The sequence below is a fragment of the Bombina bombina genome, chromosome 5 (assembly GCF_027579735.1).
Source record: "Bombina bombina isolate aBomBom1 chromosome 5, aBomBom1.pri, whole genome shotgun sequence".
Lineage (NCBI taxonomy): Eukaryota > Metazoa > Chordata > Amphibia > Anura > Bombinatoridae > Bombina > Bombina bombina.
Genome location: NC_069503.1, coordinates 992,633,964 through 992,661,287, shown reverse-complemented (window position 1 = coordinate 992,661,287; position 27,324 = coordinate 992,633,964). Strand labels below are relative to the sequence as shown.

General features: G+C 40.7%; 1 protein-coding gene across 2 annotated transcripts in view; it reads left to right on the top strand.

Annotated features, from left to right (window-relative positions):
* CFAP418 (cilia and flagella associated protein 418) overlaps positions 1–27,324 on the top strand; it is a 117,175-nt gene that overhangs the window by 10,090 nt on the left and 79,761 nt on the right. For both annotated transcript variants that reach the window (XM_053715223.1, XM_053715222.1), the window contains one exon: positions 19,765–19,829. In XM_053715223.1, the coding sequence (XP_053571198.1) occupies positions 19,765–19,829 (65 nt within the window). The remainder of the gene's footprint in view (positions 1–19,764; positions 19,830–27,324) is intronic.

The following is a 27,324-nucleotide window of genomic DNA, read 5'->3' as shown; positions in this document are numbered from 1 at the left end:
ATTTACTGTGAAAATTTGGTTGCTATAACTAATTGCTTCATTGTTATTTCAACTGTGACATTTTTTTGTGTGCTTCTTAAAGGCACAGTATCGTTTTTTATATTGCTTGTAAAATTATTTGAAAAGTATTTTCCAAGCTTGCTAGTCTAATTGCTAGTTTGTTTAAACATGTCTGACACAGGGGATTCTCTTTGTGCAATATGTTTAAAGGCCAATGTGGAGCCCAATAGAAATTTGTGTACTAATTGCATTGATGCTACTTTGAATAAAAGCCAATCTGTACATGTAAAGAAAATTTCACCAGACAACGAGGGGGAAGTTATGCCGACTAACTCTCCTCACGTGTCAGTACCTGCGTCTCCCGCTCAGGAGGTGCGTGATATTGTGGCGCCAAGTACATCAGGGCGGCCCTTACAAATCACTTTGCAAGACATGGCTAATGTTATGACTGAAGTATTATCTAAATTGCCAGAACTTAGAGGTAAACGCGACCACTCTGGGGTGAGAACAGAGTACGCTGATAATATTAGAGCCATGTCTGATACTGCGTCACAATTGGCAGAACATGAAGACGGAGAGCTTCATTCTGTGGGTGACGGATCTGATCCAAATAAACTGGACTCAGACATTTCAAATTTTAAGTTTAAGCTTGAGAACCTCCGTGTATTACTAGGGGAGGTATTAGCGGCTCTGAATGATTGTAACACGGTTGCAATTCCAGAGAAATTATGTAGGCTGGATAGATACTATGCGGTACCGGTGTGTACTGACGTTTTTCCTATACCTAAGAGGCTTACAGAGATTATTACCAAGGAGTGGGATAGGCCCGGTGTGCCCTTTTCCCCCCCTCCGATATTTAGAAAAATGTTTCCAATAGACGCCACCACACGGGACTTATGGCAGACGGTCCCTAAGGTGGAGGGAGCAGTTTCTACTCTGGCTAAGCGCACCACTATCCCGGTGGAGGATAGCTGTGCTTTTTCAGATCCAATGGATAAAAAGTTAGAGGGTTACCTTAAGAAAATGTTTACTCAACAAGGTTTTATATTACAACCCCTTGCATGCATTGCGCCTGTCACGGCTGCGGCGGCATTCTGGTTTGAGTCTCTGGAAGAGACCATTAGCTCAGTTCCATTGGATGAAATTATAGACAAGCTTAGAGTCCTTAAGCTAGCTAATTCATTTATTTCTGATGCCGTAGTACACTTAACTAAGCTTACGGCTAAGAATTCCGGATTCGCCATTCAAGCGCGCAGAGCGCTGTGGCTTAAATCCTGGTCAGCCGATGTGACTTCTAAATCTAAATTGCTTAACATACCTTTCAAAGGGCAAACATTATTCGGGCCCGGTTTGAAAGAGATTATCGCTGACATTACTGGAGGTAAGGGCCATGCCCTGCCTCAAGACAGAGCCAGACCAAGGGCTAAACAGTCTAATTTTCGTGCCTTTCGTAACTTCAAGGCAGGAGCAGCATCAACTTCCTCCGCTCCAAAACAGGAAGGAACTGTTGCTCGCTACAGACAGGGCTGGAAACCTAACCAGTCCTGGAACAAGGGCAAGCAGGCTAAAAAGCCCGCTGCCGCCCCTAAGACAGCATGAAGTGAGGGCCCCCGATCCGCAAACGGATCTAGTGGGGGGCAGACTTTCTCTCTTCGCCCAGGCTTGGGCAAGAGATGTCCAGGATCCCTGGGCGTTAGAGATCATATCTCAGGGATATCTTCTGGACTTCAAAGCTTCTCCTCCAAAAGGGAGATTTCATCTTTCAAGGTTGTCAGCAAACCAGATAAAGAAGGAAGCGTTTCTACGCTGTGTACAAGACCTTTTAATAATGGGAGTGATCCATCCGGTTCCACGGTCGGAACAAGGACAAGGGTTTTACTCAAATCTGTTTGTGGTTCCCAAAAAAGAGGGAACCTTCAGACCAATCTTGGATTTAAAGATACTAAACAAATTCCTAAGAGTTCCATCGTTCAAAATGGAAACTATTCGGACAATCTTACCTATGATCCAAAAGGGTCAGTACATGACCACAGTGGATTTAAAAGATGCCTACCTTCACATACCGATTCACAAAGATCATTATCGGTACCTAAGGTTTGCCTTCCTAAGCAGGCATTACCAGTTTGTGGCTCTTCCCTTCGGGTTAGCTACAGCTCCAAGAATCTTTACAAAGTTTCTGGGCTCTCTTCTGGCGGCACTAAGACCGCGAGGAATATCGGTAGCTCCGTACCTAGACGACATTCTGATACAAGCGTCAAGTTTCCAAACTGCCAAGTCTCATACAGACTTAGTTCTGGCATTTCTAAGGTCGCATGGGTGGAAGGTGAACGTAGAAAAGAGTTCTCTATTGCCAGTCACAAGAGTTCCCTTCTTGGGGACTCTTATAGATTCTGTAGAAATGAAAATTTACCTGACAGAGACCAGGTCAATGAAACTTCAAAACGCTTGCCGTGTCCTTCATTCCATTCAACGCCCGTCAGTGGCTCAATGCATGGAGGTAATCGGCTTAATGGTAGCGGCAATGGACATAGTTCCTTTTGCACGCCTGCATCTCAGACCACTGCAATTATGCATGCTAGATCAGTGGAATGGGGATTACTCAGATTTGTCCCCTATGCTGAATCTGGATCAAGAGACCAGAGATTCTCTTCTATAGTGGCTTTCTCGGCCACATCTGTCCAGGGGGATGCCCTTCAGCAGGCCAGATTGGACGATAGTAACAACAGACGCCAGCCTGCTAGGTTGGGGCGCTGTCTGGAATTCCCTGAAGTCTCAGGGATCATGGACTCAGGAGGAGAAACTCCTTCCAATAAACATTCTGGAATTAAGAGCGGTTTTCAATGCTCTTCTGGCTTGGCCTCAGTTAGCAACTCTGAGGTTCATCAGGTTCCAGTCGGACAACATCACGACTGTGGCTTACATCAACCATCAGGGAGGGACAAGGAGTTCCCTAGCGATGATGGAAGTCTCAAAGATAATTCGCTGGGCAGAGTCTCACTCTTGCCACCTATCAGCGATCCACATCCCAGGAGTGGAGAACTGGGAGGCGGATTTCCTAAGTCGCCAGACTTTTCATCCGGGGGAGTGGGAACTTCATCCGGAGGTATTTGCCCAATTGCTTCGGCGTTGGGGCAAACCAGATCTGGATCTCATGGCGTCTCGCCAGAACGCCAAACTTCCTTGGTACGGATCCAGGTCCAGGGACCCGGGAGCGGTGCTGATAGATGCTCTGACAGCACCTTGGGTCTTCAACATGGCTTATGTGTTTCCACCCTTCCCAATGTTTCCTCGATTGATTGCCAGAATCAAACAGGAGAGAGCATCGGTGATTCTAATAGCGCCTGCGTGGCCACGCAGGACCTGGTATGCAGATCTAGTGGACATGTCGTCCTGTCCACCATGGTCTCTGCCTCTGAGACAGGACCTTCTGATTCAGGGTCCTTTCAAACATCCAAATCTAGTTTCTCTGAGACTGACTGCATGGAGATTGAACGCTTGATTCTATCTAAGCGTGGATTCTCGGAGTCAGTGATTGATACCTTAATACAGGCTAGGAAACCTGTTACCAGGAAAATTTACCATAAAATATGGCGTAAATACTTGCATTGGTGCAAATCCAAGAGTTACTCATGGAGTAAGGTTAGGATTCCTAGGATATTGTCTTTTCTACAAGAAGGTTTAGAAAAGGGTTTATCTGCTAGTTCTTTAAAGGGACAGATCTCAGCTCTGTCCATCCTTTTACACAAACGTCTGTCAGAAGTTCCAGACGTTCAGGCTTTTTGTCAGGCTTTGGCCAGGATTAAGCCTGTGTTTAAAACTGTGGCTCCGCCGTGGAGCTTAAATTTAGTTCTTAACGTTTTACAGGGTGTTCCGTTTGAACCCCTTCATTCCATTGATATCAAGCTGTTATCTTGGAAAATTCTGTTTTTGATGGCTATTTCCTCGGCTCGAAGAGTCTCTGAGTTATCGGCCTTACATTGTGATTCTCCTTACCTGATTTTTCATTCAGACAAGGTAGTTCTGCGTACTAAACCTGGGTTCTTACCTAAGGTAGTCACTAACAGGAATATCAATCAAGAGATTGTTGTTCCATCATTGTGCCCTAACCCTTCTTCAAAGAAGGAACGACTTCTGCACAATCTGGACGTCGTCCATGCCCTGAAATTTTATTTGCAGGCAACTAAAGATTTTCGCCAAACTTCTTCCCTGTTTGTCGTTTATTCTGGACAGAGGAGAGGTCACAAAGCTTCGGCTACCTCTCTCTCTTTCTGGCTTCGTAGCATAATACGTTTAGCTTATGAGACTGCTGGACAGCAGCCTCCTGAAAGAATTACAGCTCATTCTACTAGAGCTGTGGCTTCCACCTGGGCCTTTAAAAATGAGGCCTCTGTTGAACAGATTTGCAAGGCTGCAACTTGGTCTTCACTTCACACCTTTTCGAAATTTTACAAATTTGACACTTTTGCTTCTTCGGAGGCTGTTTTTGGGAGAAAGGTTCTTCAGGCAGTGGTTCCTTCAGTGTAAAGAGCCTGCCTGTCCCTCCCGTCATCCGTGTACTTTTAGCTTTGGTATTGGTATCCCATAAGTAATGGATGACCCGTGGACTGACTACACTTAACAGGAGAAAACATAATTTATGCTTACCTGATAAATTCCTTTCTCCTGTAGTGTAGTCAGTCCACGGCCCGCCCTGTTTTTATGGCAGGTCTAAATTTTAAATTATACTCCAGTCACCACTGCACCCTATAGTTTCTCCTTTCTCGTTTGGTTTTCGGTCGAATGACTGGGTATGACGTAGAGGGGAGGAGCTATATAGCAGCTCTGCTTGGGTGATCCTCTTGCACTTCCTGTTAGGGAGGAGACATAATCCCATAAGTAATGGATGACCCGTGGACTGACTACACTACAGGAGAAAGGAATTTATCAGGTAAGCATAAATTATGTTTTTTTTTGTGCAAAATACTTCCATAAGCATAAATTCTTCTAGTAAAAGTTCTTATTTGCTACCTGTGACTCGAGCATCAGGATTTAAACAGAATGCCTGCTCTGAGAGTTGGTAGTGCTGTGTATTGTACCAGTGAATTTGTGCCATGCAGGTCACTGCTGACTCTCTGAGAAAGTTTGCCGTTTTAAAGCTGAGGGCACTCACAGCATATGTGTGTATGCTGCAAACTAACTACTAGAAACATTTTTACTAATGGAAGTATATTGCAAGTTTTTTTTCTCTCTTTTTAAAGGGACAATATAGACTAATTTTCATATAACTGCATGTAATAGACACTACTATAAAGAATAAGATGCACAGATACTGATCTAAAAATCCAGTATAAAACCGTTTAAAAACTTACTTAGAAGCACCCAGTTTAGCTCTGTTAAAAAGGTAGCTGAAACACCCACTGTAAGTGGGAGAAACAGACACTCCCCCCTTCCTTTGCATATGAAAAGACTCTTTACACAAACAGAAGCAAGCTGGAGTAGGTACAGTTGTGCTCATAAGTTTACATATCCTGGCATAATTTATGATTTCTTGGCCATTTTTCAGAGAATATGAATAAAGCCATTTATTATCAATTAACTGTGTTTACTCTTTTTAAATCATAATGACAACAGAAACTAACCAAATGACCCTGATCAAAAGTTTACATACCCTGGTGATTTTGGCCTGATAACATGCACACAAGTTGACACAAAGGGGTTTGAATGGCTATTAAAGGTAACCATCCTCACTTGTGATCTGTTTGCTTGTAATTAGTGTGTGTGTATAAATGGTCAATGAGTATCTGGACTCCTGACAGACCCTTGCATCTTTCATCCAGTGCTGCACTGAGGTTTCTGGATTCTGAGTTATGGGGAAAGCAAAAGAATTGTCAAAGGATCTGCGGGAAAAGGTAGTTGAACTGTATAAAACAGGAAAGGGATATAAAAAGATATCCAAGGAATTGAGAATTAAATTCTGCCGTGTTCAAACTCTAATCAAGAAGTGGAAAATGAGGGGTTCTGTTTGATAACATACTGCATTCATCCTGCCATCAATTATGACCAAATTTCCTGTGCCTTTTGTAGCTCACACATCACCAAAAAATCAGCAATCCATCTCTGCATTTCACTTTCCAAATGTAGTGTTTATGGTTGTGACCAAAAAGCTCAATTTTGGTCTCATCACTCCAAATGACTTTGTGCCAGAAGGTTTGAGGCTTGTCTCTGTGCTGTTTGGCATATTGTAAGCGGGATACTTTGTGCATTTGCATAGTAATGGCTTTCTTCTGGCGACTCAACCATGCAGCCCATCTTTCTTCAAGTGTCTACTTTTTGTGCATCTTGAAACAGCCACACCACATGTCCTGTATTTCACCTGAAGTTATTTGTGGGTTTGTCTTTGCATCCCAAACAATTTTCCTGGCAGTTGTAGCTGAAAGTTTAGTTGGTCTACCTGATCGTGGTTTGGTTTCAACAGAACCCCTCATTTTCCACTTCTTGATTAGAGTTTGAACACTGCTGATTTGCATTCTCAATTCCTTGGATATCTTTTTATATCCCTTTCCTGTTTTATACAGTTCAACTACCTTTTCTCACAGATCCTTTGACGATTCTTTTGCTTTCCACATGACTCAGAATCCAGAAAGGTCAGGGCAGCACTGGATGAAAGATGCAAGGATCTATCAGGAGTCCAGAAACTCATTGACCTTTTATAAACACACACTAATTACAAGCAAACAGATCACAGGTGAGTATGGTTACATTTAATATCAATTCAAACCCCTTTGTGTCAACTTGTGTGCATGTTATCAGGCCAAAATCATCAGGGTATGTAAACTTTTGATCAGGGTTATTTGGGTAGTTTCTGTTGTCATTATGATTTAAAAAGAATAAACACAGTTGATTGATAATAAATGGCTTCAGCCAAACACTAACCATGAGTGAAAGAAACGTTTTTGTGTTATCATTCATATTCTCTGAAAAATGGCCAAGAAATCATAAATTCTGCCAGGGTATGTAAACTTATGAGCACAACTGTATACATCAGTATTCTCCTAAAACTTTGGGGCTTGGTTAGGAGTCTGAAAATCTGAGCAGTTATTTAAAAATAAGCAAAACTATACATTTAAAAAAAAACAAAAAACTGTTTGGGCTATATAAATGGATCATCTACAAAACATTTATGCAAAGAAAAATCTAGTGTACAGGGAGTGCAGAATTATTAGGCAAGTTGTATTTTTAAGGATTAATTTTATTATTGAACAACAACCATGTTCTCAATGAACCCAAAAAACTCATTAATATCAAAGCTGAATAGTTTTGGAAGTAGTTTTTAGTTTGTTTTTAGTTATAGCTATTTTAGGGGGATATCTGTGTGTGCAGGTGACTATTACTGTGCATAATTATTAGGCAACTTAACAAAAAACAAATATATACCCATTTCAATTATTTATTTTTACCAGTGAAACCAATATAACATCTCAACATTCACAAATATACATTTCTGACATTCAAAAACAAAACAAAAACAAATCAGTGACCAATATAGCCACCTTTCTTTGCAAGGACACTCAAAAGCCTGCCATCCATGGATTCTGTCAGTGTTTTGATCTGTTCACCATCAACATTGCGTGCAGCAGCAACCACAGCCTCCCAGGCACTGTTCAGAGAGGTGTACTGTTTTCCCTCCTTGTAAATCTCACATTTGATGATGGGCCACAGGTTCTCAATGGGGTTCAGATCAGGTGAACAAGGAGGCCATGTCATTAGATTTTCTTCTTTTATACCCTTTCTTGCCAGCCACGCTGTGGAGTACTTGGACGCGTGTGATGGAGCATTGTCCTGCATGAAAATCATGTTTTTCTTGAAGGATGCAGACTTCTTCCTGTACCACTGCTTGAAGAAGGTGTCTTCCAGAAACTGGCAGTAGGACTGGGAGTTAAGCTTGACTCCACCCTCAACCCAAAAAGGCCCCACAAGCTCATCTTTGATGATACCAACCCAAACCAGTACTCCACCTCCACCTTGCTGGCGTCTGAGTCGGACTGGAGCTCTATGCCCTTTACCAATCCAGCCACGGGCCCATCCATCTGGCCCATCAAGACTCACTCTCATTTCATCAGTCCATAAAACCTTTGAAAAATCAGTCTTGAGATATTTCTTGGCCCAGTCTTGACATTTCATCTTGTGTGTCTTGTTCAGTGGTGGTCGTCTTTCAGCCTTTCTTACCTTGGCCATGTCTCTGAGTATTGCACACCTTGTGCTTTTGGGCACTCCAGTGATGTTGCAGCTCTGAAATATGGCCAAACTGGTGGCATCTTGGCAGCTGCACGCTTGACTTTTCTCAGTTCATGGGCAGTTATTTTGCGCCTTGGTTTTTCCACATGCTTCTTGCGACCCTGTTGACTATTTTGAATGAAACGCTTGATTGTTCGATGATCACGCTTCAGAAGCTTTGCAATTTTAAGAGTGCTGCATCCCTCTGCAAGATATCTCACTATTTTTGACTTTTCTGAGCCTGTCAAGTCCTTCTTTTGACCCATTTTGCCAAAGGAAAGGAAGTTGCCTAATAATTATGCACACCTGATATAGGGTGTTGATGTCATTAGACCACACCCCTTCTCATTACAGAGATGCACATCACCTAATATGCTTAATTGGTAGTAGGCTTTCGAGCCTATACAGCTTGGAGTAAGACAACATGCATAAAGAGGATGATGTGGTCAAAATACTCATTTGCCTAATAATTCTGCACTCCCTGTATAATGCACTTTAATTTGAAATACACTTATGCACATTTCAGTTTTGACCTTTCTATTCCTTTAAAGTTTCTGTTTCGTTTAAATTGATAAATAAGCTTAACAGACATCCCAGTTTGACTGGGATTGTCCCTGTTTAGAGGCGCTGTCCCAGTGCCCCACCTGATTGTTCATTCTGTCCCGGCCCAGTTTTTTTTTTAATTCTAACTGTGCGCAGTCTGCGCCAGTCCATGCCAGTGACGTGACTGACATCATTTCATCGGGCTGTGTGTGTCCATGCTGTTTCCTGTCTGCCTCTGATGCGGCTGTGCTGCAAGACTTGCTGGTAAGGATACCTTGCTGAGGTTACAAATGTTACTAGCAATGTAACTGTGTTGTCTACGCTTGCACACCCGTCTTGAATGTGCAGCTGGAAGAGTAGCTTGCTTTTGCCGTGCTTAACTACCCATGTTCCCTTTAGTACATCAAACTACCCTCTATTGTGTTGATTGCGTAGCTCCTTTAATTGTACCTGTGCATCTGTAAATGCGCTACAACTTTTAGTAAGAGGGGTGGGGGCGGTAAATAAAATACAGACGAAAGTTATCACTCTAGTTCAGTAACTTGTGCAGTGTTGCTCAAAGTTTTGAAGTTCTACACTCTAAGGTACCTACGTGAGAAATAAACGTCCACTTTACTCATAAAGTGAAAAATTATATACTGTCTGTTATCATTGTGGGTATTTGCGCTGCAGCCCGGTAAGTCACATTATTTTAGTTTGCCTCCCTGTTCTCATTTTCATGTTGAAGGGATCAGTTTGTCTGATCTGTGTATCTGTAAAGGTTTACCAATTTGCACATGCATTGTGTTTATTTCTTGGAACAAAGGCATGTTTAACAAGTTGGGATGTATTTATCTCTAACTGGAAAATTAGTTCCCGCTGGCAATCACCACGCCCCTTGACCACACCCCCTTGATCACGCCCCTGACCACACTGCTACTGCCACTGCATCAGGTGGTTCCAGTTTCTCCTCTAAAATGTATGCTATATAAAAACTTCAAAGGAAAGTGCACCTTGTTGTATGTCAGAGGAAGGGGGCAACACCCTGAAAACGTTCACAACTTTACAATAAAGATGTTTAGAAGACCTGGTGAGTGCACTTTCCTTTAAAGTTTATTGTCATATTTGCTGCACCCCGGCACGCAAGAAGAGTCATCTGGAGTGCTTGTCTCCCTGCATATTGTTTATATATATATATATATATTCATACAAAAAATAATTTAGTAATACAACTGCAGCTAATAAAACCAAGCAGCTTGGTGGTAGCCCAGAGTGCAAGTTTATTTTGATTGTCACTTTAAGCACTCATGCCATAGGTTTGCTTGCTATAGATACTTGTCAGTGGAATAAAATAGGGTGCAGAAATGTTTTGGGGAAAAAGCATAGTCAGAGGAGTGAATCTGCAACAGAAAGGCACATGCTTGTCTTTCTGTCCATAGAAGTAGGTCAGATTCATAGAATCTGTCCATAGAAGTAGGTGCCTAAAGACTCGACTGTTCAGGGATGCATACAACCTACGCTAACCGTTCTTTATACCAGTTCCTCTCCTCCATTGCTATCCCCTGAACCTCCTTAGCATGTAAGCTTAAGAGCTGACTACAACACTGCAACTCTTGGCAGGACCCTCTACCCATTTGATCCCTATAATTGTTTTGTTGTACTCCGCCTTTGTTTATAGCACTGCGGAATCTGTTGGCGCTCTACAAATAACCGATAATAATAATAATAAAAGATTGCAAAAGAAGAAGGGAGCATAAGGGTGTAATATTATTTATGTTTGTATCACAGCAGTAGTCACCCGATATAAAATCACCCATTGTAGATAGTCCAACCCTCCCCCACACACAAACACATACAGATTATATTAAAAATGTTTTAATTCATTACATAAGAAAAAATATGTACATTGATAATTGCTAAAATACTTGTGAGATTGCATGAAGACATTATTTCATTTGCTACATTTTACTACTACTATTTCACTCTTGGGGGTTTATTTAGTTTATCTACTAAGTACAATGTTCTCTCTACAGATTAGATTAATGTGAAGCAACACAGTAATGCAATGCATTTAAAAAAAAAAAAAAATGTATTTAAAGGGACATGAAACCCAATATTTTTCGTACATGATTCACAGACACCTAGATTACGAGTTCCGGATTTAACGCTAATTTTTTTTTCCATTTCACCGTAAAAACCATAACGCAGGCATTACGAGTCTTGTCGGTATAGCTATACTGCAAGCATTTTAGCCTGTAACGCAACGTCAACTCCGCATTTTTAAAAAATTTCACTTTAAGCACTCATGCCATAGGTTTGCTTGCTATAGATACTTGTCAGTGGAATAAAATGTTTTACGTTTTTTGCGGGGGATTGCCATAGCGCTGGTATTACATGTTGTGCGGTGAGGCTAAAATGCTTGCGTTCCAGCCTATACCGACACAATCCGTTCTGCTATCTGAGACCAGTAGTTATGAGTTTTGCGCAACAAAACTGTTACACAAAACTAAAATGTTACAAAGTACACTAACACCCATAAACGACCTATTAACCCCTATTCCGCCACCCTCCTGCATCGCAAACACTAAATTAAATGTATTAACCCCTAATCTGTCGCTCCCGACATCGGCGCCACTATTAACATTTATTAACCCTTATTCCGCCGCTCCCCAAAATCGTCACGACTATAATAAAGTTATTAACCTATATTCCCCCGCACTCCAATATCGCCCACACTATAATAAAGCTATTAACCCCTATTCCGCCGCTCCCCGACATAGCCGCCACTAAATAAAGTTATTAATCCCTAAACCTCTGGCCTCCCACATCACCGCCACTAAATAAACCTATTAACCCCTAAACCACCAGCCCCCACATTGCAAAAACTAAATTAAACTATTAACCCCTAAACCTAACAACCCCTAACTTTAAATTAAAATTACAATATCACTATCATAAAATAAATAAAAACTTACCTGTTAAATTAAATAAACCTAAGTTTAAACTAAACTAACAATTAACCTAACAACTATTATACTACAAGTAAAATAACTATAAATTAAATAAACTAAATTACTAAAAAAAATAATTCTAAAATTACAAAAAATACTAAATTACGAAAAATAACAAACAAAATTATCCAAAATAACAACAATTACACCTAATCTAATAGCCCAATATAAAAAAAAAAAAAAAAAAAACCCTAGCCTACAATAAACTACCAATAGCCCTTAAAAGGGCCTTTTGTAGGGCATTGCCCTAAATAAATCAGCTCTTTCCCTTTAAAAAAAATACAAAGACCCCCCTAACAGTAAAACCCACCACCCAACCAACCCCCCAAAATAAAAAAACTAACTCTAACAAAAACCTAAGCTCCCCATTGCCCTGAAAACTGCATTTGTATGGGCATTGCCCTTAAAAGGGCATTTAGCTCTTTTGCATTGCCCTGAAAAGGCAGAGGTTTAGGGGTTAATAACTTTAGTTGTGGCGATGTCGGGGAGCGGCGGAATAGGGGTTAATATTTTTATTATAGTGTCGGCAATGTTGGGGTGCGGAGGAATAGGAGTTAATAACTTTATTATAGTGGCGGCGATATCAGGAGCAGTAGATTAGGGGTTAATAAGTTTATTTCTGTGTTGGCGATGTCGGGGGCGGTAGATTAGGGATGTTTAGACTTGGGGTTTTTGTTAGGGTGTTAGGTTTAAACTTTTTTTCCCCCATAGACATCAGGTGTTAGAGAAAAAAAAAACTAACACGCTCTCCCCATTGATGTCTATGGGGAAAGCGTGCACGAGCACGTCAAAGCAGCTCTTGGATTTTGTGTGGTATGGAGCTCATCGCCACCATATTGCACGCACAAGACGGCTTTTCAAAAACTTGTAATGGCAGCACTATGGAGGGAGAAATAATGCGTTTGTTTTGCACCCTCTATAGCGCAAAACTTGTAATCTAGGTGATAGAGAATACCATTTTAAGCAACTTTCTTATTTAATTATATTATCTAATTTTCTTCATTCTCTTGGTATCCTTTGTTGAAGAAGCAGCAATGCACTACTGGGACCTAGCTGAATGCATACAGGCCCATTTATCAAAGGGCTTGCGGACCTGATCCGACACTGCGGATCAGGTCCGCAAGACCTCGCTAAATGCGGAGAGCAATACGCTCTCCGCATTTAACATTGCACCAGCAGCTCACAAGAGCTGCTGGTGCAACGCCGCCCCCTGCTGACTCGCGGCCAATCGGCCGCCAGCAGGGAGCTGTCAATCAACCCGATCGTATTCGATCGGGTTGATGTCCGGCGATTCCTGTCCGCCTGTTCAGAGCAGGTGGACAGGGTTATGGAGCAGCGGTCTTTAGATAACTTGTGTTTCTGGCGAGTCTGAAGACTCGCCAGAAACACGGCCCTTCAAGCTCTGTACGGAGCTTGATAAATGGGCCTGATAGGGTGAGTCAATAACATGAGGCATTTATGTGCAGCCACCAATTAGCAGCTTGTGAGCCTACTTAGGTATTCTTTTTAACAAAGGATACCAAGAGAAATAAAAATGAGATGATAGAAGTACACTGGAAAGTTGTTTAAAATCCCATGATCTATGGGAATCATGAAAGAAAAAAATGTTTTTCATGTCCCTGTATCCACTTCAGTATTTTGATCTGGTAAATCTGACTTTCTATAGACTATAAACACAAACATTTAGTTCTCAGTTAGAAAACTGTTGTGTTTTACCTTCCTTTGGTTTAATGGCAAACTGACTTCCTATGGGCCGTGATTGGCCCTCTGCATTACTTTTTTGTGTCCCATGGGAAATAACAGAACTAAGAATTTGTCTCATAGTTTCTGTGGCTCCAATAAAAAGTGTAACTTAAAGGGATAAGAAAATGTATTTTGTGATTCAGACAGAACATACTATTTTAAAAACGTTCTTTCTGTTATCAAATTTGCTTCGTTCCCATGATATTCTGTGTTGAAGAGATACCTAGGTAGGAATGGCAGGAAATAGTGCTGCCATATAGTGCTCTTGCAAATGGATAACATTCTTGCAAAACTGCTGCCATATAGTGCTCCAGAAATGGGCCGGCTCCTAAACATATGTCACTGCTTTTCAACAAAAAATCCCAAGAGAACAAAGAAACATTGATAATAGAAGTGAATTAGAAAGTTGTTTAAATAGGTATGCTCTATGTTACTCATGAAAGAAACATTTTGGGTTTCATGTCCCTTTAAGATTTGTTTTGGTGATTTCTGATGGGTGGGTAAACAAACTCTAGCTCTGGAGGGTAGAAAAGCAGACCGAGGGTACCCTACAACAATGGACATTTTGTTTATGTGTTTAATAGCCATACATTCATATGAGTCTGTTAAATGTCAAAATAAAACTTAAATTGATTGGAGAGCAGGACATTTTAAACAACTTAAAGGGACATTGTACACTAGATTTTTTTTTTATATTTATTTATAGTTTTGCTTATTATTGTATAACATTGTGCTGATTTTCAGATTCCTAACCAAACCCCAAAGTATCAGCTATATACTCAAGTCTACAGATTCCTGCTTGTTCCTGTTTGTGTAATGGATCTTTTCATGTGTCGGGAGGGGGGTAGTGTCTGCTCTTCCTGCTTTCTCAGCTGCTTTCGGTGGGTGTCCCAGCCTTACCTCATCAACAGTGCTAAACAGGGAGTTTCTAAGTAAGGTTTTAGACTGGATTTTTAGATCAGTATCTGTGCATATTCTTCTTTATAGTAGTGTCTATTACATGCAGTTATACCAAAATTGGTGTATACTGTCAGTTTAAAAATGTACTTTTACTATTATTGATTTTGCTTTAATAAAGATTAATCCTAAATTTGCTTAGGAGCGTGCAGTGTTTGCAACATAGCAATGTTATACATAGTTACAAATGCTGCTGCCATAGACTGCTATAGACATGTGCACGCTGCTATAAGAACCCATCAGCCTACATAGGTTTAGTCTTCAACAAAGGATACCAAGAAAACAAAGCAAACGTGATAATAGAAGTAAATTGGAAATCTGTTTAAAACTGCAAGTTCTGTCTGAAAAATCAAAGCTTATTTTTTTATTTTACTGTCCCTTAAAGATTTCTAAAATATTGCTATGTGTCCCCCATGTGTTAGGAAGTTCACTGGAATAAACTCACGCTCATTCATCTAGGATAAGAATAAGGATGGATTACAGTAGGGCTTGAAATGAAAAAAACAGAATCACTCCCTACTACGCACCACCTGCTGCCCATTTATTTTATGTAAATTGCTGAGCAATCTACTACTCCTCCTCTAGACTGTACCTGACAACTGCAGTTCCCAGCATGCTCTAAGTCAGAGGAGAGTTGTGGTTAGATGGTGACACACTAATTATCCTATATCACGAAGCTCACGCAGAACCCAACTCTAAGCATAAAAATGCCTGTGTCCACAGGTATTGTGTAGTAATCGTTTCAAAAGCTAATGGTACTGTTTGCTGAGAATGGAGAGGAACTGTAGATCTGTCACCCTTTACAGACTTAAAGCCCTTGTAGTGACTCACTAACCCTTGGCAAGAAGTGCATAAGACACATTGAAGGTTAGTTATATGTGATAAACAGCACACTGTATTAAATAAAGGTCATCTTGTTACTCTTCTCCACTATTTAAAGATATAGATTAAGAATACGTGTTTAACTATTTAAAGAAGAAAAAAGCACAGCTAGAGGTGAATACCAGCTAAGCCCTACTTTGAAAAAGAAGATTGATCATATAAGTATTCTAATGGAAAGATTTTAGCTGCCATCTAGCACGGTGAAGATGTATTTGTTTTTGATATAGATCTTTCATTGAGAATGTATTCTGCTACACCTCATTATCCTTTTACTGCAGCTCAGACATTCTTGAGTTGCTAATCTTATTGGGGATTGGTCACATGGCTTTCTATTCTAATGCATTTGTCTTACATTAGAATACTCCCCTAGTTCCAGAAAGACCAAAACAGCCAACTTTATCTTCTCTCTAGTTTAAATGCTGTTTACGCCATAGTTGACCAGAACTTTCAACTGAAGCATAGCATGGCCTAATAAGAGAAGCGGTTCTAACCTCACTGAATCTAGGGGACTCTACAGAAAATATTGCCAGCTGTGTGACATTATAAAGTAGCCGGGTGAGGACAGTGTAATACTTTCTAATAATAGAATTGAACATAAATTTATTTAATGATAATTTGTGTAATAAACATTGAACAGTTTTAATATTGGCTACTTTAAGCCGTTGATGCACCCCCTTAAAAAGGTCCTGGGGAGAACAATGGGACTATTTTCTTATTTTTACTTATTTCAGACTTTTACTGACTATTTACATATAATCATATTGGGATATAATTCACATCATTCATCTGCAGTTGGTTTTTACATTTTCTTAAAAACTGAGACCGCTATATTTATGGAAAATGTAGAACCTTTTTAACGAGAGCAGAGAAACACAATATTTAATTAGAAAAAGCTTTCATTATACCACTATTAACACTAATATAATGTAATTTATTTTAGCTCAAATATGTTGTATCCCATTAAAGGGGTAGCAAAGTCAAAATTACACATTTATGATTCAGATAGAGCAAGACATTTTAAACAACTTTCCAGTTTACTTCTATTAGCAAATTTGCTTTGTTCACTTAGTATTCTTTGTTGAAGAGTAAACCTAGACAGGCTGACAGGAGCTTAGGAGCGTGCATGTGCCTTTAGCATTCTGTGGCAGCAGTGTTTGCAGCTACGTAACATTGCTATAAACATTGTTGCAAACTATTTTTTAACCTCTTAACGACCAAGGGCATGCCAGGCACGTCCTACAAAAAGTGTCAGTTAATGACCAAGGACGTGCCTGGCACATCCGCTGGGGTTTCAAGTGCTGGAAGCGATTGTGATCACTTCCAGATGTTTTCAGGGTATTGCAGTGATGCCTCGATATTGAGGCATCACTGCAATACCCTTCTTTACCCCCCTATGCAGAGAGAGACACTCTGTGACCCTCTCTGCATCGGCCAGCGATGGTGCCGATCGTTGGTGGGTGGGAGCCGTAGCAGGGAGGCGGGTGGGCGGCCTATCGTTGGAAGGACTTCCGGATCCTGTCCCTGCAGTGAGCTTGTGTGCGCGCAGGCACACGTACATTAGGTTCACAGAGATGAGGGAAAGAGAGGGAAATGCATTTTCGTAAAGGGATCTGGGAGGGGGAGGGAATTGAGGGGGGCAGCTACACTACAGAAAAATGTTTTTTATAAAAAAAAAAAAAAAATTATAAACAGCTGCCAGTACCCAAAATGGAGGAAAATAGGTAGAGGGGGGAGGGTTAGAGAGCTGTATGGGGGGATCAGGGAGGTTGGGGGCTAAGGGGGATCCATTACTGCAGACTAAATATAAAAAATAAAAATAAATGCCTTTTTATTTTAGTACTGGCAGACTTTCTGCCAGTACTTAAGATGGCAGTGACAATTGTGAGGTGGGGAAGGAAAGAGAGCTGTTTGAGGGGGGGTCAGGGAGGGATCAGGGGGTGGGCTGTATCAGGTGCGAGGCTGATCTCTACACTAAAGCTAAAATTAACCCTACAAGCTACCTAATTAACAGTGAGAAACATAAAATTGTGAAAAAGTTAACGATTTTTTTTATTTGAACGCATTTGGCAGTGAAATGGTGGCAAGAAATATATCAAAATGGGCCTAGATCAATACTTTGGGAGGTTTACTAAATATATATACACACATGTGAAGAGTTATTCAGGGATTCCTGACAGATATCATTGTTACAATGTAACTATCTCTAATTTTGAAAAATTTTTGTTTGGAAATAGCAAAGTGCTACTTGTACTTATTGCCCTATAACTTGCAAAAAAAGCAAAGAACATGTAAAAATTTGGTATTTCGAAACTCAGGACAAAATTTAGAAACTATTTAGCATTGGTGTTTTTTGGTGGTTGTAGATGTGTAACAGATTTTGGAGGTCAAAGTTAGAAAAAGTGTTTTTTTTCTCCATGTTTTATCATATTTTATAAAAAAAAAATTATAGTAAATTATAAGATATGTTGAAAATAATGGTATCTTTAGAAAGTCCATTTAATTTGCTCTCTCCCCCTCCCTTTTGCTCTCTCTATCCCCCCTCTTTTGCTCTCTCCCCCCTCTCCTTTGCTCTCTCTCTCTCTCTCTCTCTCTCTCTCTCTCTCCCCTTTCTTTAGCTCTCTTTCCCTCCTCTCTTATGTGGTCTCTCTCCCCTTTATTTTGCTCTCTCTCCCCCCTCTCTTTTGCTCTTTCTCTCCCCCCCTCTCTTTTGCTCTTTCTCTCCCCCCCTCTCTTTTGCTCTCTCTCTCTCCTCTCTTATGCTCTCTCTCTCTCTCTCTCTCTCTCTCTCTCTCTCTCTCCACATTCTCCCCCCTCTCTTTTGCAGTCTCTCTTCCAATCTTTTTTGCTCTCTCTATCCCCCCTCTTTTGATCTCTCTCTCCCCTTTCTTTTGCTCTACCGCCCCCTCTATTTTGCTCTCTCTATCTCCACTCTTTTGATCTCTCTCTCTCTCTCCTTTCTTTTGCTCTCCCTCCCCCTCTCTTTTGCTGTCTCTCTCCCCCTCTTTTGCTCTCACTATCCCGCTCTCTTTGGCTCTCTCTCCCCCTCTCTTTTGCTGTCTCTCTGCCCCTTTCTTTTGCTCTCTCCCCCCTCTTTTTTGCTCTCTATCCCCCCCTCTTTTACTTTCTCTATCCCCCCTCTTTTGCTCTCTCTCTCTCCTCCCTCTCTTTTGCTCTCTCTCTCCCCCTCCATTTTGCTCTCTCTATCCCCCGCCTCTTTTGCTCTCTCTCTTCCCTCTCTCTTTTGCTTTCTCTATCCCCCCTCTCTCTTGCTCTCTCTTTCCCCTTTCTTTATCTCTCTTTCCCTCCTTTCTTTTGCGGTCTCTCTCTCTCCCCTTTATTTTGCTCTCTTTCCCTCCTCTCTCTTGCGGTCTCTCTCTCTCTCCCCTTTATTTTGCTCTCTTTCCCCCCTCTCTTTTGCTCTCTCTCTCGCCCTTTCTTTTGCGCTCTCTCTCCCCCTTTCTTTTGCTCTCTCCCCCCTCTCTATTGCTCTCTCTCCCCCTTTCTTTTGCTCTCTCCCCCCCTCTCTATTGCTCTCTCTCCCCCTCCCTTTTGCTCTCTTCCCTCTCTTATGCTCTCTTCCCTCTCTTATGCTCTCTCTCTCCCCTCTCTTATGCTGTCTCTCTCCCCCTCTCTTTTGCTCTCTCCCCTCTCTTATGCTCTCTCTCCCCCCTCTATCTCTCTCTCTCCACTTTCTCCCCCCTCTCTTGCTGTCTCTCTCCCTCTCTTTTGCTCTATCTCCCCTCTTTTGATCTCTCTCTCTCTCCCCTTTCTTTTGCTCTCTCTCTCTCTCGCTCTCTCTATCTCCCCTCTTTTGAGCTCTCCGCACAGCCCCGCCCACACCCAGCCAAGCCCACATCACGCCGGGAGGCCCGTCATGCTACTCCCTCTGAGTCTGCAGAGTAGAAGGCCAGGTGTGTTTGTCCTCGTGCGCAGTCTCTGCTGTGCATGACAGCTTCGGACTAACACACTTGGCCTATTATAGTATAGGATATGGGTACATTAAATGAGTAAGAGGAAAATTATAGTTAAACACAAACACTGCAGAAATGTAAAAATAGCCCTGGTCCCAAACAGTAAGAAAATTGAAAAGTGCTGTGGTGACTAAGGGGTTAATAAAGAATCCGAAGCAAATTAGATAATATAAGTACATTTCATGCTCTATTCAATCCATTTAAGTTTAATTTTGACTTTACTGTCCCTGTAAATTAAAATAATCTACTACAAGCCATTTTATATTCTAAATTATTTTAAACCTTTGCAGGAGCAGTCTTTTTATTTTTTTATTTTTTTTTATTTTTTTTGTAGCTAACGTTCTACATCATTTTAAATATTGTTCTGGCCATTATGATGCAGATACTGAAAGTCATTATATTTTGTTGTGTGTCACTTTTTTCAGACGCAAAAGAAGATATCTGCAAATAAACAGTCTTGTAAAACATCCAACCAGATGCCAAAGAGGAAGTAAGTAATCAGGAGTGGAACATAGGCAACTTCAACTGATAAAGCAGGGATGGCTATAACCTTGACACCCCAGATGTTTTGAAACTACATTTCCCATAATGCGGAGGTACTCTGCAGTCTAGTTGAGCATCATGGGAAATGTAGGTCCGAAAACATCAGGGACAACAAGGTTAGCTATCACTGTGAAAGATAATCTTACTATATTACAAACTGTGATAATTAGCGCTGCAGAATCTGTTGGCGCTCTACAAATAACCAATAATAATAATATAGAAAAAAAAATAAAAGCTCAAGCCTTTATATACCACCCCTATATATCTATATATCTATTTATCATCTGTATATAATCTATATGTCTGCCTATCTATGTTTGAGGTAAAAATTAACATCATAATTAATTGTAAAATATTATTCATAATTTTCTAAGAACTGAGAGATATGCAAGTGGCCTTTTTATATCATAATAAAGCTGTTAAACAGAAATCTAAAAGTTGCTAAAATTTAGAACAAATTATATAACAAAATTGTCTCATTCAATACAGAAAAACACAGAATGACAGTCATGTTTATAAAACAGTAATTCAACATATTGAGACCTGTTTTTGCTGTGTTCAAGGGACATGAAAGAATAATGATAAAATGATCAATTGTGCATTCTATTATTGCACTATTACTTGAAAAGAACTTTGTGTTTATTCTTCGCAGACAAGCACATAAAGTCAGTTCTAAAGTCATTGATTGACAGTTATGCAAATATGCCGCTTTTGATTGGCTTACCAGCTCATGTTCATCTAAGGATTGGCAGTTGAGCATTTCCCTATTGTACATTTATATTCATTTTGAAAATATGTGAAACATTAAACCTGCTTTTAGATGACATTAACACAAATATTTTTTTTCTTTCGTATAATGAGGAGAATCCATGGGTGCCCATAGCATGTGGGATATACTTCCAGCCAGCAGGTGGAGGTCAAGAACCCTCACAAGAGCTTTCAATTCCACCCAGTTCTACTCCTCTCCAGTTAGTTCTTGGCCTTCGAGGTGAGAGGTTGAGTGAAGTGCTATGCAATCATTAAGATTTTATTATTTTCAAATTTATTTGGGAGCTCAGACCTGACTTGAGACTTTATCCCTCTCTTTCATTTTCTTTAAGAAGATACTGAAACAGGGGGTGAGAATTACCTCTCTTATGGCATTGTCAGCACCGTCACAGGTAAATCTCTGTCATATTTGGCCATTGGCGTCGCAGGGACCCGCGTCCCTCAGCCTCCACCAAAGGGGTTACAGGTATATCCAATCCTATCCTCTGCAGTATTTATACTTGCACTGGGTGGGCTCTACTGCATCAGCGTTTTCTGTGAGGGAGAAAGGCCTTGGCAAGCTGGTAAGATCAGTGAAGGGGTTCTGCAGTCAAGGTAAGTGACTCAGACACCACATATAGCCCATTCACTATCACTGGTATCCTATTCCATAGATGCCATATAGTTTGGGGGTTTCCAGCCCTTTCACTTGGTACTTTACCTATATGTTTAACAATAAAAAATTTGACATTTGGGCTCCAAAATGTCCAGTATCATTTTCCACACTCCCCTTAGCAGCTATCCTATGTTTTTTTACTACCAAAATTTACTTTTCTTTTGTTTTTTTTAAATGTATTACTGTCTCTTTAAGATAACTGTTTTGCACTATGCAGTTAGCAGTTCTCTTGCTTTTTATAGTGATTAGAGGGGACCTCCAGGGATTTTAATACAGCTCAGGATTCAAATGCTATTCATTTTCCCTGTTTGTTTTGCAAAACGGTTCCTGTGGACCAGATTAAAGGGACACTGAACCCATTTTTTTTTCTTCCGTGGTTCAGATAGAGGATGCAATTTTAAGCAACTTTCTAATTTACTCCTATTATCAATTTTTCTTCATTCTTTTTGTATCTTTATTTGAAAAGCAAGTATGTAAGTTTAGATGCCGGATTATTTTTGGTGAACAACCTGGGTTGTGCTTGCTGATTGGACAACACAAATAATCAAGTGCTGTCCAGGGCCTGAACCAAAAATGTGCTGGCTCCGTAGCTTAGATGCCTTCTTTTTTTAAATAAAGATAGCAAGAGAACGAAGAAAAATTGATAATAGGAGTAAATTAGAAAGTGGCTTAAAATTGCATGCCTGGGCTTTGACCATTCCAAGACATTTAAATGTTTCCCCTTAAACCACTCGAATGTTGCTTAAGCAGTATGCTTAGTCATTGTCCTGCTGGAAGTGAACATCCATCCAAGTCTCAAATCTCTGGAAGAATTTCCCTGTATTTAGTGTCATCCATCATTCCTTTAAATCTGACCAGTTTCAGTTTGCTTATTTTTTTCTTTAATTAATGGCTTTTTTTCTGGTCAATTATCTGTAAAGCCCAGCTCTGGAGTGTACGGCTTAAAGTGGTCCTATGGACAGAAACTCCGCTGTTATCTTTGGTCTCTTTGTTGCCTCTCTGATTAATGCACTCCTTGCCTTGTCTGTGAGTTTTGATGGGCGGCCCTTTCTTAGCGGGTTTGTTGTGGTGCCATATTCTTTCCATTTTTTTAATAATGGATTTAATGGTGCTCTGTGGGATGTTCAAAGTTTCGGATATTTTTTTATAATTCAACCCTGATCTGAACTTCTCCACAACTTAGTCCCTGACCTGTTTGGAGAGTTCCTTGGTCTGGGGCCTTTCAGAACAGGTGTATATATACTGAGATCATGTGACACTTACATTGCACACAGGTGGACTTTAGCTAATTATGTGACTTCTGAAGGTAATTGGTTGCACTAGATCTTATATAGGGTCTTCATAGCAAATGAAAATCCATTTTAATTCCAGGTTGTAATGCAACAAAATAGGGAAAATGCCAAGGGGGGTGAATACTTTTGGAAGTCACTGTATGTGTTAACTGAAACCCACATTTCCAGTTTCCAAACTATATAATTTTGTCAGTTTGCCTGGCAGACATCTAGCGCCCATGCCTGCCTATATGACTCAAGGGAATAACACTGATTTTTCACATGAGTTTAAAAATATTTTACAAAAGACTATGACAGAACTGTTAGCGGCAATTCCCAAATCAAGGAAGCTCAAACGTAAATCTGGAAATTTGCCTCATACTCCCTGTTACTCTTAGGGAACTGAGCATTTAGCTCTCTTACCATTTACTTTATAGTCCTCTGCCTCTGAAGAGTCCTTTTCTGAGCCCTCTGAGGGTGAAACCCTCAGATGACCCTGAACTGGTAACTGAAATAGAGCCTGATTCGAATTTCAGATTTAAAGTGGATCATATCCGATTCCTTCTACAGGAAGTTCTGAACACCCTAGAAATGTCATAACAGAATCCGGAAATTTCAAAACGTGTAGATAAGTTATGTTTTCAAAGCTCTCCTAAAGGCTCCCCGGGTGTTTAAAGCTCCAGACTTAGTGACGGATTATATTGCTAAGGAATGGAAAAAACTTGGCATTTTTTTTACTCCTGCTACCAGATTAAAAAATATGTATCTTATTGCAGAAAGCAATCTATCTGTCTGGGAGTTGTTTCCTAAAGTAGACAGAGCTATTTCAACTCTAGCAAAACGTACAACTATTCCCATGGAGGATTGTTCCTGTTTAAGAATCCAATGGACCAAAAATCTTTACTGAGACAATGATTTTCTCAATCAGCTCAGCAAATTAGACCAACAATTGCAGTCACTTGTGTGGCAGCTGCAGCTTCCTTTTGGCATGATTCTCTTTCTCAGATGCTTCCTGAACAGTCATCTGAAAATGTCCGTAACTGCATTAAAGTACTTAAGAGGTCTAATGATTTTTTTTTTTTGCAATGCAGTTTTTGATATTTAGATTTGATGTAAAAAATATATCCATTGCTATCTTATTAACAAGAGTTTTATGGCTTAAATCCTGTTCTGCATGAAGGGACGGCCCCCTTTCCAGAGAATTCTCTGGTAGGGGCCAGATTGATTCAATTTCAGGAAGCCTGGCGCAGATCAGTTCAAGATCCCTAGGTTATCAACATTATTTCCCATGGTTACCGCACATTCTGAAGAAGCCTCAAAAGGCAGCTGCCTTTTTTTTTTTTTTTTAATTCGTTCATGATTTAGTAAATTTGGGAGTAATACAACCAGTCCCAGTCTCTCAACAGGTAAGAGGGGAAGAGGTTTTTATTACAACCTCTTTATTGTTCCAAAAAAGGATAACTTGTCCTTTTCTGGATTTAAAGTCCCTAAACAAATTTGTCTGAGTTCCTTGTTTTAAGATGGAGACAATTTGAACCATTTTTCCCCTGGTGCAAGAGGATCGATTTATGGCAAACATAGATTTGAAAGATGCTTATCTACACATCCCAGTTCACAAAGACCATTTCCAGTTTCTAAGGATTGCTTTTCTCAACAAGCATTACCAGTTTGTGTCTCTACTCTTTGGTTTAGCCACTGCCCCTCGCATCTTAACAAAGGTTTTAGGGGCTCTTTTGGCAGTGATCAGAACACAGGGGATCTCCATTGCTTCTTATTTGGACGACCTCTTGATTCTGGCCCCGTCCTTTTTCTCTGGCATCCTCTCATACCCAGAAGGTAACTTCTTTCTTTCAGGATCATGGATGGAACATCAGTTTTCCCAAGAGTTCTTTATTCCCAACTGCAAGAGTTGTCTTTCTGGGATAGATAATCGAGTCACGGAAACTCGTAAACACAAACTGAAAAAAGCCTGTTGGTCTCTACAGATGCCTCATTCTCCATCTGTGTATGGAAGTAGTGAGTCTTAAGGTAGCTGCTTCAGACGCAGTACCTTTTTTGCTTGTTTTCATCTTTGTCCCCTTCATCAGTGTTCAAAGGATTACTTTCATCTAGAGAAGAAAATAGAGCTCAGTTCCACTGTCAAACAGTATTTCTCCAACATTGGTGTGTCCGGTCCACGGCTTCATCCTTACTTGTGGGATATTCTCTTCCCCTACAGGAAATGGCAAAGAGAGCACCCAGCAAGAGCTGTCCATATAGCCTCCCCCATCTGGCTCCGCCCCCCAGTCATTCTCTTTGCCGCTCTGAACAAGTAGCATCTCCACGGGGATGGTAAAGAGTATGTGGTGTTAGTTGTAGTTTTTTATTTCTTCTATCAAGAGTTTGTTATTTTAAAATAGTGCCAGTTTGTACTATTTACTCTACAACAGAAAATGAAGAAGATTTCTGTTAAAGAGGAGTATGATTTTAGCAGTAGTAACTAAAATCTGTTGCTGTTCCCACGCAGGACTGTTGAAACCAGAGAACTTCAGTTGGGGGGAACAGTTTGCAGGCTTATCTGCTACAGGTATGATCAGTCATATTTCTAACAAGACATGTTACTGCTAGAAGACTGTCAGTTTTCCCTTAAGGGGTAAGTAAGCCATTTTCTTAGACTCATAACAGATTAAGGCTTATTATTGGGCTCTATACTGGTTGACACTATTGTGGGCTAAATCGATTGATTTATTTCATGTTTTAGAGTGTTTTTGTGGAAGTAAAAGCACTTTTGGGAACGTTTTTATTCGCCTGGCATTTAGTTAGACTACTATTTCAGTCAGAAAGGCCCCTTCACTCTGGTATGCAGAGGAAGGAGGCCCCGTTTTCGCGCCTCAATTGCGCAGTTTACTTCCATGGCAGTGCATGCAGCTTCATGTGAGGGGTCCTGTGGCTACAAAAAACGGACTCAGGAAGGTTTATTTCAGTGCTGAATAACTCTCAGGGAAGGTAAAGAGCCGCAGCAAGGCTGTGGCTGTGATTGTAGTGTACTAAAATTGTTAAATTGAACAAATAGCTCCGGTTTGCTCATTTTAAGGGTTAAAGTCTTGAAACTTGGTGTGCAATACTTTCAAGGCATTAGGACTCTGGGGAAAAAAATTTGTAAAAATCGGACATTGCCTTCATTGTTTTTCACAATATCAGATATAAAGTGTGCCTGTAACGCTTTTCTTTAAAAACGCTTTTATTGCATTATTAGCCAAAGTCTGTCTACTATGTCTATACCCTCAGATGACTTATGTTCTGTGTGTATGAAAGCCAAGGTGGTTCCCCCTGTTAATGTATGTGCAAATTGTGTCATAGCGTCCAAACAAAGTATGGACAGTACTGCCACATTAAATAAGATTGCCCAAGATGATTCTTCTAATGAAGGTATTGGGGATAGTTCTTCATCCTCTCCTTCTGTGTCAACACCAGTTTTGGCCACGCAGGCGATACCTAGTACATCTAGCGCGCCAATGCTTGTTACTATGCAACAATTAACAGCAGTAATGGATAATTCTATAGCAAATCTGTTATCCAAACTGCCATCCTACCCTAGAAAGCGTGATAGCTCAGCTTTAAATACAGAAGATGAGCAGGTTGGCGCTGAGGACAATTTATCAGTTATACCCTCACATCAATCTGAATTGGCAGTGAGGGAGGGTCTGTCTGAGGGGGAAATTTCTGATTCAGGAAAAGTTTCTCAGCAGGCAGACACTGATGTCGTAACATTTAAATTTAAGTTAGAACATCTCCGCGCCCTGCTTAAGGAGGTCCTAACTACTCTCGATGACTGTGATTCTTTGGTAATTCGAGAGAAATTGTGCAAGATGGACAAATTCTTAGAGGTCCCAGTGCACGCTGATGCCTTTCCGATACCCAAGCGGGTGGCGGACATAGTGACTAAGGAGTGGGAAAAGCCAGGTATGCCTTTTGTTCCACCTCCTATATTCAAGAAAATGTTCCCCATTGTTGACCCCAGAAGGGACGCATGGCAAACGGTTCCTAAGGTTGAGGGGGCAGTGTCAACGTTAGCTAAGCGCACAACTATTCCTATTGAGGACAGTTGCGCTTTTAAAGATCCTATGGATAAAAAATTGGAAGGATTGCTAAAAAAGATATTTGTTCAACAAGGTTTCCTTCTTCAACCAATCTCGTGCATTATTCCTGTCACCACGGCAGCGTATTTTTGGTTCGAGGAACTAGAAAATTCGCTCCATAAGGAGACTCCATATGAGGAAGTCATGGACAGAATTCACGCACTAAAGTTGGCTAATTCCTTTATTTTGGATGCCGCTTTCCAATTGGCTAAGTTAGCGGCGAAAAATTCAGGTTTTGCAATTGTGGCACGCAGAGCGCTTTGGCTAAAATCCTGGTCGGCGGATGTGTCGTCCAAGAATAAATTTCTTAATATTCCTTTCAATGGTAAGACCCTTTTCGGGCCTGAATTGAAAGAGATTATTTCAGATATTACTGGTGGAAAGGGACATGACCTCCCACAGGATAGGCCTTTCAAGGCTAAGAACAAATCTAATTTTCGTTCCTTTCGCAATTTCAGGAACGGACCGAATCCTAACTCTGCGGCCTCCAGACAAGAAGGCAACTCTTCCCAGCCTAAACCAGCATGGAAACCATTGCAAGGCTGGAACAAGGGTAAACAGGCCAAGACACCTGCTGCTGCTACCAAGACAGCATGAAGGGGTAGCCCCCGATCCGGGACCGGATCTAGT